Genomic DNA, 12,078 nt, shown 5'->3' with positions numbered 1-12,078 from the left:
GATAGACAGGCGTGAATATAAATGCAGTGTTAAAATGTTTCACAACACCAAAAACTGTTGGTAACTTGTGAGTTTGGGATTCGTTTATTATTTTTTTTACTTGAAACAGATTTTGTTGGTACTACTTCTGAGGCTAATTGGCAGCGCTTACAGAACCGGCCCACCTGATCAAGTCCTCAACCTTCTGAGAGCAGCACTGTGTAGCATTTTTCCCTTCAAATAACTAGCAGCTTCAGAATCACTGACTCTAAAAGGGAGAATGGCGTCTCTGTCGTTGCCATTGTTGGTTATTAATGGGCTGTAAGTCTTACTAATGAAAAAGTAAACAAGCTTTATGAGTAACAAAGATAAAATATATGATAGTTTACATTTTTGAATCAGATTTTCTCGAGATGCACCAGTAGATTAGATTAGTAGATGATATTGTGGTGATGAATTAATGCCATGAATAGATTTTTAGTTGGATGTGAGTTAACCTCTTAACGTGTAGCATTTTTACTTTCAAATAACTCCAGCTTCAGAATCACTGACTCTAATAGGGAGAATGGCGTCTCTGTCGTTGCCATTGTTGGATATTAATGCGTGTGTTGAAGTGTATTTGTGTACAAGATTAACCTGTGCAGCATTTGCAGTTTATGCATTTACGACAGGATCTAACCCTGGACACAGGGTTCTCATCAGGGCTGTCTCACCAGGGTTGTCTCACCAGGGTTGTCTCACCAGGGTAGTCTCACCAGGGCTGTCTCATCAGGGCTGTCTCATCAGGGTTGTCTCATCAGGGTTGTCTCACCAGGGCTGTCTCATCGGGGTTGTCTCACCAGGGCTGTCTCATCAGGGTTGTCTCATCAGGGCTGTCTCATCAAGGTTGTCTCATCAGGGCTGTCTTATCAGGGTTGTAAACCCATAGGTTAAAGGTCAGTAGGCAGTAATTGGTTGGGAGAGCTGGCCATTTGGTTAAACAACAAAAGAATACACCCTCTTTGTATATTTGGGGGGGGGGTGCAATGGGCTATAAAAACCGTGTGTCCAGATATTGTCTTCGGACAAGAGCTGAGACTCAACTGCGCCTTGATCGCCTTGAAATCAAGAATCTTGAAAGCAAGAATCTACTCCACCATTCCGGGCTCTGCACACTGCTAACTGCACTATGTAACTCTAGGGAAGCAGGCAGGACAGCCCTTATGAGACCTACATAACACTGCGTAACACTGCGTAACCATATTTGTAATATGTAATATGACTCTATGCCTCAGTCCTTTCACTTTCTATGATGGTTCTGTATCCCTCAGCTCGTCCAGAAATGCATGCAAAAAGCATTTCTCAAAGGGGTGGCTCAAAGCACAAATTCCTGTTCCTGACTGTAGGGGGAGCCCTTGAAAAAGAAAGACCCATTTTTGCATAATGCTGCTTTAAGTTAGTGATAAATAAACTGGGTAGAGAAGCTTAGCGGGATAATTTGAGTGTTCTAAGGCCTTTTCTTGCCTCCTGATCTCTGATTAAGGTCTTCATGTCTGTATCTGTCCTGTTAACACCTAACAACTAAAAGTGCTGCAAATGGCTCTTAGAACGATGCCATAGAAGAAGCACTTTTGTTTCCATAAAGAACCATGGCTGTGTCTGAAACTGTGCCCTATTCACTACATAGTGCACGACTTTAGGGTTCTGCCCTTTTGTAGTGGTGTCCTGCAAACATACTGCACTATAACAATCATACAATGCCCTGTAATATGTAGTGTACAAACAATGCACACCTAATGGACAGGGGATACCCATAATCCATTGCAATGTTCGGATTGAAGATTTAACCACACAACGAACTTCTGACCATAAGATTGTTCATGCGATGCACTCTGCTGTCGCACAGCAATGACCTCCCTCCATATTCGTTCACCACCTGTCGAGTTGTGCTCCCTATAACAGTGCTCTGGATTGGCCTATGTAGGGGATAGGGAACACAGCACAGTTTTGGACACGGCTCGTGTTTGTAGTAGAGAGTGTGAGGAGCCTCAATAATCTGAATAACCATCAGTTCATGTGCCAATTCAAAGGTTCTGTGAAACTCTGGTCCTTTATGGAACCAAAAGTGGTTCTTCTATGGCACTGGTCAACCAACCAACTTGAAGCACCTCTATCTTTCAGAGAGCAGCTTTTCTCATTCATGTGAGGGCATGTCCTTCAAGGCTTAGTGGGTTGTCTTTGCTCTTTCTTCAGGAGCTACAAGGTGCGCTTCAACAGCGTCTCCTCCTACTCAGACACCCGGAAGTCCTCCAGCGATGAGCCAGAGTCTAAAGCCAACTTTGAGAGCACTGGACCTCTTGCTAATGTCAGGTACTGTACAGCAATATTTGTGTAGGTGTGTGTGTGTGTGTGTGTTGGAACCCTTTCATCTTTCCTCACAAGGAATCGATTCCTGAAGCGTTCACACCAGCAGTGACTTTTTGCCTCTTGTCGCCCAGATCACTGGTCGGTCATCGCCTTTGGCCATTTCTAAACTTGAGCTGAGCTTTCGCTGCCATGGTGACCCCAAAAAAAACGCCGGTCTACTACAATTACTGGCTATAATTGTTACCACTGTTATATATTGAGGCTGGCTGTTTGCACCGAAAGTGCAGCTTTTATTTAATAAATAAATAAAAACTTGCCCAGGACACCTTATCTGATTGGATTATTGATGGATCACTCAAACCACAAGGTGGCAGCGCAGAGAGAACCCCTTTATTGTTCCATCAGTGTTAAACCGTCGGATAAGGAGCTACATTGGAGGCGAGTTTTAAGTCAAGTCAAATGTATTTGTATAGCTCTTTTTACAGCTGTTGTTCTCAAAAAGCAGATTTACATGATTAGTAATTAGTAAAAGACAGAAAAAAAGAAAAATTAATAACTAAAAAGACAACGAATATGAAAGATCTAAGAGGCGACGGCGACAGCGACAAAGAAAAACTCCCTCAGAGCTGGAGGAAGAAACCTTGGGAGGAACCAAGACTCACTAACCAAGACTCCTCTGGTCAGAACTATTAATCAGTTATTGATAAAAGTTCCCAAACCATCTAAACTGTTGAACTGCTCTGATCATAATCATAATATAATAATCATGGTGTAGTAGAACTTATATAATATAGTCATGGCAGTGATGGTCACAGTAATAAGAGTAATGATTAATAGTTAATAGTGGTGATATTAACAGTATCAGATAGGTAATGAAAAGTGAAAAGCAGATCCAGATTCTGTCCGGCTATCAAACCTATCTTTTGCCAGGTGTAAACAGGCTCTATCTGTCAAGTTCTGTTACACTAGCTAACAGATACCCATGCTTTAAGTGAATGGGGACGAGAAAGGCCATCCTTCCCACCCAGAGAGCAAGTAGCTAATTTGAATAGACTAGAATTCAAAGCTACCTCTAAGCTGAGATACTACAAAACACTAAAACCAGTATGAAGACCACCATACTCCACACTACGAGCCGAGCCATACTTGAAGCTCGAAAGGCTCTTGGTGCGGATCAGCTTTTGACCATCGCCATCAAGTACGGAAAGGCGGGTCCACGGCTAGTTGTGGCAACACCAGGAATCGAACCTGCAAGCTCCCAGTTATAGGTTCACTGCTTAAATAGTAAAATGAAGGCATTTGAATAGTCAGCCTAAGGTCGAGGCATTATAATGGAGTGTGTTACACCTCCACTGTAGTGTGTTTGACATAGTGAGCAGATAACACACTGGAAAAATAAGAGGACTGAGTAGAGAACCTTATCGTGTGTGTATGTGTGGGGTAGGATTGACTAGTTTTTGCTTTCAAATCTTTGGCCATGACTTGTGGATACACCCACTCTCTGTATGTGTTTTGTGTGTTTTGTGTGTTTTGTGTGTTTTGCGCGTTTAACGCTTCCCCTGTTGCAGGCATCTGGTCTTTTGCCTTGGTAATCCTCTGCCTGTGAGCTTATGTGTGTGTAACTCGCTCTACAGTAGACTGTTCTTGGCCTTGGGGTGCAGGGCCTACCCACACTTCAGTGTGTGTGTGTGTGTGTTTGTTTGTGTGGCAGTATGTGTGACAGAGCGAGTGTAACTGCCTCTTTTTCCCTCTGCTAGGTTCTCAGTGTTTGGCCTTGGCTCGCGGGCCTACCCACACTTCTGCGCGTTTGCCCACGCAGTGGACACGCTGTTCGAGGAGCTCGGGGGGGAGCGCATCCTCCGCATGGGAGAGGGAGACGAACTCTGCGGCCAGGAGGAGTCCTTCAGAACCTGGGCCAAGAAAGTTTTTAAGGTACACATATGGGGAGATGATCTGCTCTTTGTGCTAAAGCAGAATGTGTGTAGACTATACAGTGCATATACATATATATACACATATTTGGACAAAAGTATTGGGACACCTGCTTTTTTCCCCCAAGCTTTTGTTGGAGTAACTCTAATCTCTACTGCCCAGGCAAGAAGGCTTTCTACTAGATTTGACATGAACATTGCTGTCAGAATTGTTTGATTGCAGCTTTAGTGAGTTCAGGATGTTGGATGATCACCACCACACCTCATCTTCTCACCTCAACTCCAGACTCATCCCAAAAGTATTGAATGGAGCACCAACATCATTCCAGAGAACATAGTTAGCCCCACTGCTCCACAGCTCAATGCTAAGGGGGGGGGGGGTCAGTACTTCTCTACAGGGGCTAGACAAGCTGCTTGTGCATTTGGGTGCTACTTAAAGTAGCTGAATGCATTTAATAGAAGGGGTGTCCACAAACATTTGGACAGATAGTGTGTGTGTGTGTGTGTGTGTGTGTGTGTGTGTGTATATATATATATATATATATATATATATATATATATATATATATATATATATATATATATATATATGTATATATATGAAAGTACATGCATGTGGCACAAAGCCAGAAGATTTCCTCTGCTGATTTCCTCAGGCTGCCTGCGACGTGTTCTGTGTGGGAGACGACGTGAACATTGAGAAGGCAAACGATTCACTGATCAGCAACGACCGCAGCTGGAAAAAGAGCAAGTTCCGCGTGACGTACACAGCTGAAGCTCCAACGCTAACGCAAGGTACAGTATGGCCTCCGGAAGAAGGCCATTTACACACCGTGATTCATCCTCCTGGAAACCCAGCACTCCGCTATTATGTTGCAATCTGCTTAAACCTGCTCTTTATCTTGAGGAGGCTCTCAAGGCTCATGCTACAATAACGGCTTTCGCTATCCAGAAATCATAAACAATATGAGAATATGTTTTTTACATAACTGAACAAAATAGAGCTTGTCTGATGCCAAAGCTGTGCCAGTGAAGTTGCAGAGAGCAGCATGTTTCTAGCCCTTCCTTTCAACTTCGTGGAACATCAACAAGCAGGGCTGCCACTTCCAATTCTTAGCGTGGCTGTGTGTGTGTGTGTGTGTATATACAGAAGCTGTTGACTGATGCTTGTGCTTTCCTTCCTTCCATTCCTCCCTCAGCTCTCTACAACATTCACAAGAAGAAGGTGTACGGTGCCAAAGTCCTGATGAGACAGAACCTTCAAAGTGTCAAGTCGAAGTAAGTGTTCGTATATCAGGGCCATAAATGGGCTTCTATAGACACTGCAGGCCAGATGCAGCAGAATTATGCTGTGTACCGTTTAAAGGTAAAGGTGCACGTATTTGTCACTGTACAGCGAAATGTGTCCTCTGCATATAACCCATCTGTGGTAGTGAACACACAAACACTAGTGAACTAGGGGCAGTGAGTACACACAAACACCCAGAGCGGTGGGCAGCCAACTCCAGAGCCCGGGAAGCAGGAGGGTAAAAGGCCTTGCTCAAGGGCCCAACAGTAGCAGCTTGCCGAGCCCGGGAATCGATAGCCCGGCGCTCTAACCGCTGAGCCACCACTGCCCATTTACCTCGGAAGTAGGACGTTGGAGTTGGGAATGATGTGATCGGCCGCGTTCCAGTTAAACATTCCCAGAATTGTACACTATTTTAAACTTTGGAGTTTATCCCAACTGGTTTGACAATCCTCTACCAGTGTTTCACAACGAGTGATACCAAAATATGACCCACTTTTTATGTCCCAGGTTGGCATTGTTAGCATTGTCAGAGGTTAGCCCGTATATATTTTGCACATCCAAACATCATGGACTCACGTCCACAGATAAAAGTTGGACAGTATTGAGTGTGCAACTAATTTAATGAGACACAAATAGATAAACTGCTGATAAACTGTACAACACTTACTGCTGTTGATGTGCAGTGCAGTGGAAAATCCAACATCTCCTTTCAATTAATTAGTGCACTAGTTATCAGCATCGGTTTGCTCCCCAGACCAGAAATTGAAGGTGGTAGTAACTCTAGGCTCCTGAAGATGGCGCTGCACAAAAATGACACAGTGCTGTGAAGGTCTGGTTGGATGTGTGGAAAATGGGTTGTAAAGCAGATACAGATAGTGAATGGCTAAAAGGAGTCATTGTATTTGGGCATGGCCAAAGACCATAGTGTGAAGCAAGTAGCTGAATCTGCAGGCGTATCGAAGCTTACGGTCATAGGGGTCTACCAGCAGTGGCAGAAATTCCAGTCTACTTTCTTCTCATTTTTTGGCCTCTTGCGTGCCACTCTGCTCCATATGTTGATGGTCTGCAGTTCCCTGTTCCAAAACTGTGAAACATGCCGGCGGTCCCTGTCCATCGGTTTTGCCACTGCTGGTAGACCCGTATGACCATAAGCTTCCATACACCTGCAGTATGGTCTTAGGCCACGTCCAAAATCAATCACTCCAACTGTTTCTGCTTTAGAACCCATTTTCCACACATCCAACCAGACCTTCACAGCACTGTTCCACTTCTTCTCAATATACGAACCCCGCACCACACCCCACAGGTATTTATAGTGCACTCTGCTGGAACCTGAAGTAACTACCACCTTAAATACGCAAGGTGACTCATTTTATGTCCAGGGAGCTTATTATTAGTGGTTAATATTTGTCAGATATTTCATTTTTCTGGCTGTACAAAATCCTCTGTGGCCAAGGGTTTCTCAGGGACTCTACACACTGTGCAAAATTAGAGCTTGTCAAGACGCGAGAAAACAAATAACCTAGCAACATAGAAGACAGTAATAGCAAGTGGAAGAAAGCAGAACACACAGTGGTACAAGCAGCTGGTGTTAGTTTGCATTTAAAATAAAGAGTGTAAAGGGTTCTTTGAGTAATGCCTCAGAAGAACATTCTTTGCTTCCTTAAAGAACCATGTTTGTAAGTTTTTTTTCATTTTTAAGAGTGCAGAATGTCTCTCAGCTGTTATACACTATATGGACAAAAGTATTGGGACACCTGCTCATGCATCGTTTCCTCCAAGAAAAAGGGTAGTAAAAAGGAGCTTCTCCTGCTTTTGTTGGAGTAACTGTCTCTACGATCCAAGGAAGGAGGAGTTCTACTAGATTTCGGAGGAGCATTGCTGTCAGGATTTGATTGCATTGAGCGACGAGAGCCTTAGTGAGCCAGGATGTTGGATGATTGCCACTCCACCTCATCTACAACTCCCCTAACTCCACATCCCAAACCTATTGGATGGAGCACTATCACAGTAGTTCCACTGCTCCGCAGCTCAATGCTGGGGCCTCTATACCTCTTTAGCCCACTCCTGGCATTGGGCATGGTGCCAATAGGTTCATATCTATCTGCTCCAGAGAGTCCTATTCTGTTGACTGTACTTCTCCACATGGACTAGTGGAGCTGTGTGCATTTTGGTGAAGCCTAAAGTAGCTGAGTGCATTTATTAGAAGGGCTGTTCATAAACATTTGGGCTAAAATACAGTATTCAACACACTGGTGTTCAGTGTAGACCTCATGCTGACTTAAAGCATGAAGACTGTCCCTGCGACATCTCCTGCCAGATCTCTGCCAGAGTACACAGTTAATCTGAAATCAGCGGCGCGTTACCTTAATACCTTAAAGCAGGGGTGCCCAACCATGCCGCTGCTAAGCTCTGCTTTAGCCTCTATGGAAGCTAATCAAGATTCCTCAGGACCATCTGAGGGTTACAGCCAGATGTGTTGGAGTAATGTTGGATCGAAGCTTCTCAGCACAGTAGATGTCCAAGAGCAGAGTTGGGCAGCTTCATTTTCACCAATCATAGAGTCTGTCTGAAGAGAACCGTGCAGGATTGCCTGATAATCAGCATATCGACAACAATGGGAATAATCCGTTTTTAGGAGATAGCCATGCTTCTCGCTGGCGAACCCTATCCCTGTCTCAATCACATGCAGTGATGCTATATGGTGCTGTGAGTCCATGTCTGGCAAGAAATCACTCATTTACTTCTAGACATGCTTATTATAGTATTATATTAATACATGCTTATTAAAAATGCTATTTGTCCAAATGTTTACGGACACCCTTTTTTTAATGAATGCATTCAGCCACTTTAAGTTTCACCTGTTGCTGACACAGATCTACAAATGCACACAAACCACTTGTCAATTCCCTGCCAATAGATTAGGACTCTCTGGAGCAGATTATCATGATCCAGTTGGCACCATGCTGCCTAAAGCCATATGTGAGCTAGAGGGGTATAAAGCCCCCCAGCATTGAGGTGTGGAGCAGTGGAGCTAAATGTGTTCTCTGGAATGATGATGGTGCTCCATCCAACACTTTTGGGATGAGGTGTGGTGGTGATCATCCAACATCCTGACCTCACTAACTCTCTTGTTACTAAATGCAATCAAATCATCATAGCAGTGCTCGTCCAAACTTTGGTAGAAAGCCTTCTTCCCTGGACATTAGAAACTCCAGCAAAGGAGTGATATAGGAAACAATGAATGGAAGAACCAATGAATGAGCAGGCTCCTCCACAATCCTCTCTAGCAATGTTCTTATCATCTGCAGCTGATGTGCTGCTCCTGACTCTAGTTTTAGTCATTGGAAGTAGTAGATGAGCACAATCAGCTGTGCTCTCTCCGGTGGGTAGATGGCGCTGTCTTCACGCATCACTCTTAAGCAATGTTGGCCGGCACAGGCGTTTGTTGGTTGGTGTGGTGGAGCTGGGGTCCTGGCGCTTTTCTCAGAGCGAGTTGGCTGCCTGGAAATGCTGAATTGCCGGAAGTGTCAACTCTTCTAGTGTTGGGAGCATTGCTAGTGCAAACGATTGGGTTAAGTAGTACCAAATTTGCTGACCCTAAATAGAGGCGTGGCAGACTTAGAATAGCCCTTTTTTTCACTCACAGTATTTGCATACTCAGAGTGCTGTTTTACTGCTGCCACACCCCTTTTTTTCAGGGTCAAGAGAACATGCGTTGAAAATGGGTGAATGAGTGACTCTGATTAAAAAAAGATCTTGGAGGCGTACAGCCTGTCCTTCTTCATCAGGAAATGAGTTATTCGCTTGACATTGAGAACCTTTGTCGTCAACTATTTTTAATGCATGGGCGCTTGACCCTGAGTAGAGGTGTGGTAGCATTTGAATAGCAACTTTTTTCCAGGCCCTGTGTTTACAGGCTCAGAGTGCACTCCACCAGCCAGTGGCACTCAGTGCACCCCACTCCAGAGTGCACAAGTACGGAAATAAGAGGAAACAGCTTTCAGAAGCGCTCGTTCTTTGTGGGTCAGTTGTCGTAATACAGGAAAACAGACGTAATCATTCTGTGCTTTTGTCTTTTGTATGCCCCCCCTCCCCCTCCTCTTCAGCCGATCCACCATATACATCCAGCTCCACGCCAACAACCACGAGAGTCTGAAATACCTGCCTGGAGACCACTTGGGCATCTTCTCTGGCAACCATGAGGACCTGGTTACAGCTCTCATAGACAAGCTAGAGGATGCACCTCCTGCCAATCAAATCGTGAGGGTGGAGTTTCTGGAGGAGAGGAACACTGCGCTGGGTAAGGACTGGGTACATGCAGACTTATAGCTGAGAAGTGAACGTTCGTACAGTGTCAGTCAAAAGTGTGGACACACCTAGTCTATCTTGGAGAGAGGACCCCCTTCTTACACAGGCAGGTGCTACTTTCCTCACACCAATAACACACCAATAACAAGCCAGTTGTTTGGAGTGACAGGCAGCTCTCAAAAAAAAATGGTACAGTAAAAAATGACTAATAATAAATGGTGTGCTGCTCATTTACTGGCCACTAAATCATCTAAAGTTCATAGATACACCATTTAATCAGCTGTTTCTCATTAATGATAGAGGTCTCAGTGCTGCTGTTGCAATTTTTTAACTTCTAACTTCTATAAGAAAAAGTGGAAAACTGTAGATTTCTGTTTTGTTTGTGTGACAAACTACTTTTTTGAGCAAGAAAACACATGAATCTGTATATAATCGCTATTACGTCAAATCCTTTTTGGCATAATGTGAATCTGGCAGTTGTTCTTTACATTGTGCCATAATTTCATGATGAATGGACCAATAGAAATGCTCCAAAATGACTTTAAATGAAATCTATTTACATGGACTTCCATTGAAAGTTACGAAGTTTCTGTTTAGTTGAGAAGTTTCTTTTCCTGTGGAGCCACGGCTTTGAAGATGTTGATAGTCTTTGACTGATAACGACAGTATACTAGCTAGGGGTGCATTTAGAAAATTGATTTTCCGATTCAAATCAATCTTCATTTGAATGAATTTGAATCGATTCGTATAAGCCCGAGATCAATCTTTAAAATTAGCATAATTAGCAAAATTAGGAAACAAAGATCAACGCTAAGAACATGATCCATGTTGTGGAATTAACCAACCTGTTGCACAGTGGATGTACTCAATTTAGCCTCACGGGCATCTCTCAAAAGTCCACCTGTTGTGAGTTTGCTTGGCCAAGCGAGGCGCATTGCCTCATTTTTTTCATCGTAGCACTATGGCAAAGAGTTCATATAAACACTGTAGTTTTAAAAATGGTAGGTTAAGTGTTCCTTGTACATTTAAAACATTACTCCTCTGAAAATCTCTTCATATTCAAACAAAACATATTGCAACTGATATATCCCTAAATGAATCGATATTGAATTGAATCTATCTGAATCGATTTGGGACCTTGTGAATTGGAATCGAATCGACTCTGGAAATCAGTGGGATACCCAGCCAAATAGTAGCTCATGTGCTCACTCAGAAACTATCACAGTGCATCCAACAATAAAGGCAGCATTAAGCGTATGTCCTACAGTAATTGAAATATGGTAGCACACAGAAAGCTCCCATTCCACATGATGATCCATTGTATGACCAATGTGGACATGCAGACCATCCACTACTTCTAGGAGACCTTATGGTTGTAAGGTAGTTAAAGGTGGGGGTTAATATGGGTTTCTTAATATGATACCTTTTTAATACAGCCAGAATAATATTACCTAAATATGCATTTTTTTTTTTTATATTTTACTGCTGATATAAGGTTTACATGAAACAGGGTCAAGATGTAGGCGGTATTTCATTATTTTGCATGTTAAATATTGGTTTCTTTAATAGACATTTTTATAATAAATGAATAAATTAATAAAAAGCTCAGCCTTAGACAGCCTGAGACTAATACACATGAGCTTCCCCTGGGTGTCCGAACGGCAGAGTCCAACGCTCGCTGTCTTCAAACCCAGACTGAAGACCCTCCTCTTCTGAGAATACTTGGACGAATAGCAGAGTGGTCTCCTTACTGACTTGTGTTTAGTAGAGTCTAAGATTAGAGGTATCTTTGAATTATTTGTCTATTCTAACTAGCTGAGGTTTTTCTTGAGTAAACAGCAAAGCACTTTGGTAAGTCGCTCTGGATAAGAGCGTCTGCTAAATGCCTTAAATGTAAATGTAAATATAAGTTGTTAAAGTTGATGCTTTGATAAAATTATTCCTGAAACTTTTACATTAAAACAGATATATGCTTTTATTTGTATTTTTTTTATATAATTTCCCTACAGCTTGTACTTTCTTTCAGCTGACAAGGTCTCAGCATATGTGTATATTCTTCAAGATGAAAAAGCATCCCAGGTGGCTCATCATGAAGCTGCCTTAGGAAATACTAAGACTGTGTGTAAAGGCGCATCAAGCTAAATCTAAAGTATCTTTAAGTTTAACATATTTTTGCTCTCCTTTCTGCACTTCCTGATGAACTCCTAAAATTTGAAAGTA

The 12,078-nt window shown here is 42.9% G+C and overlaps 1 protein-coding gene across 1 annotated transcript in view; it reads left to right on the top strand.

The window, feature by feature from the left end:
* nos1 (nitric oxide synthase 1 (neuronal)) overlaps positions 1 to 12,078 on the top strand; it is an 88,182-nt gene that overhangs the window by 54,246 nt on the left and 21,858 nt on the right. The window contains exons 17-21 of the mRNA XM_072664598.1: positions 2,212 to 2,328; positions 4,083 to 4,257; positions 4,913 to 5,051; positions 5,456 to 5,534; positions 9,657 to 9,850. Coding sequence (XP_072520699.1) covers positions 2,212 to 2,328; positions 4,083 to 4,257; positions 4,913 to 5,051; positions 5,456 to 5,534; positions 9,657 to 9,850 — 704 coding nt within the window. The remainder of the gene's footprint in view (positions 1 to 2,211; positions 2,329 to 4,082; positions 4,258 to 4,912; positions 5,052 to 5,455; positions 5,535 to 9,656; positions 9,851 to 12,078) is intronic.

Source organism: Salminus brasiliensis, chromosome 20 (genome assembly GCF_030463535.1).
Source record: "Salminus brasiliensis chromosome 20, fSalBra1.hap2, whole genome shotgun sequence".
Lineage (NCBI taxonomy): Eukaryota > Metazoa > Chordata > Actinopteri > Characiformes > Bryconidae > Salminus > Salminus brasiliensis.
The sequence above is the reverse complement of the archived record's forward strand: the minus strand, read 5'-3'. Positions and strand labels throughout refer to the sequence as shown.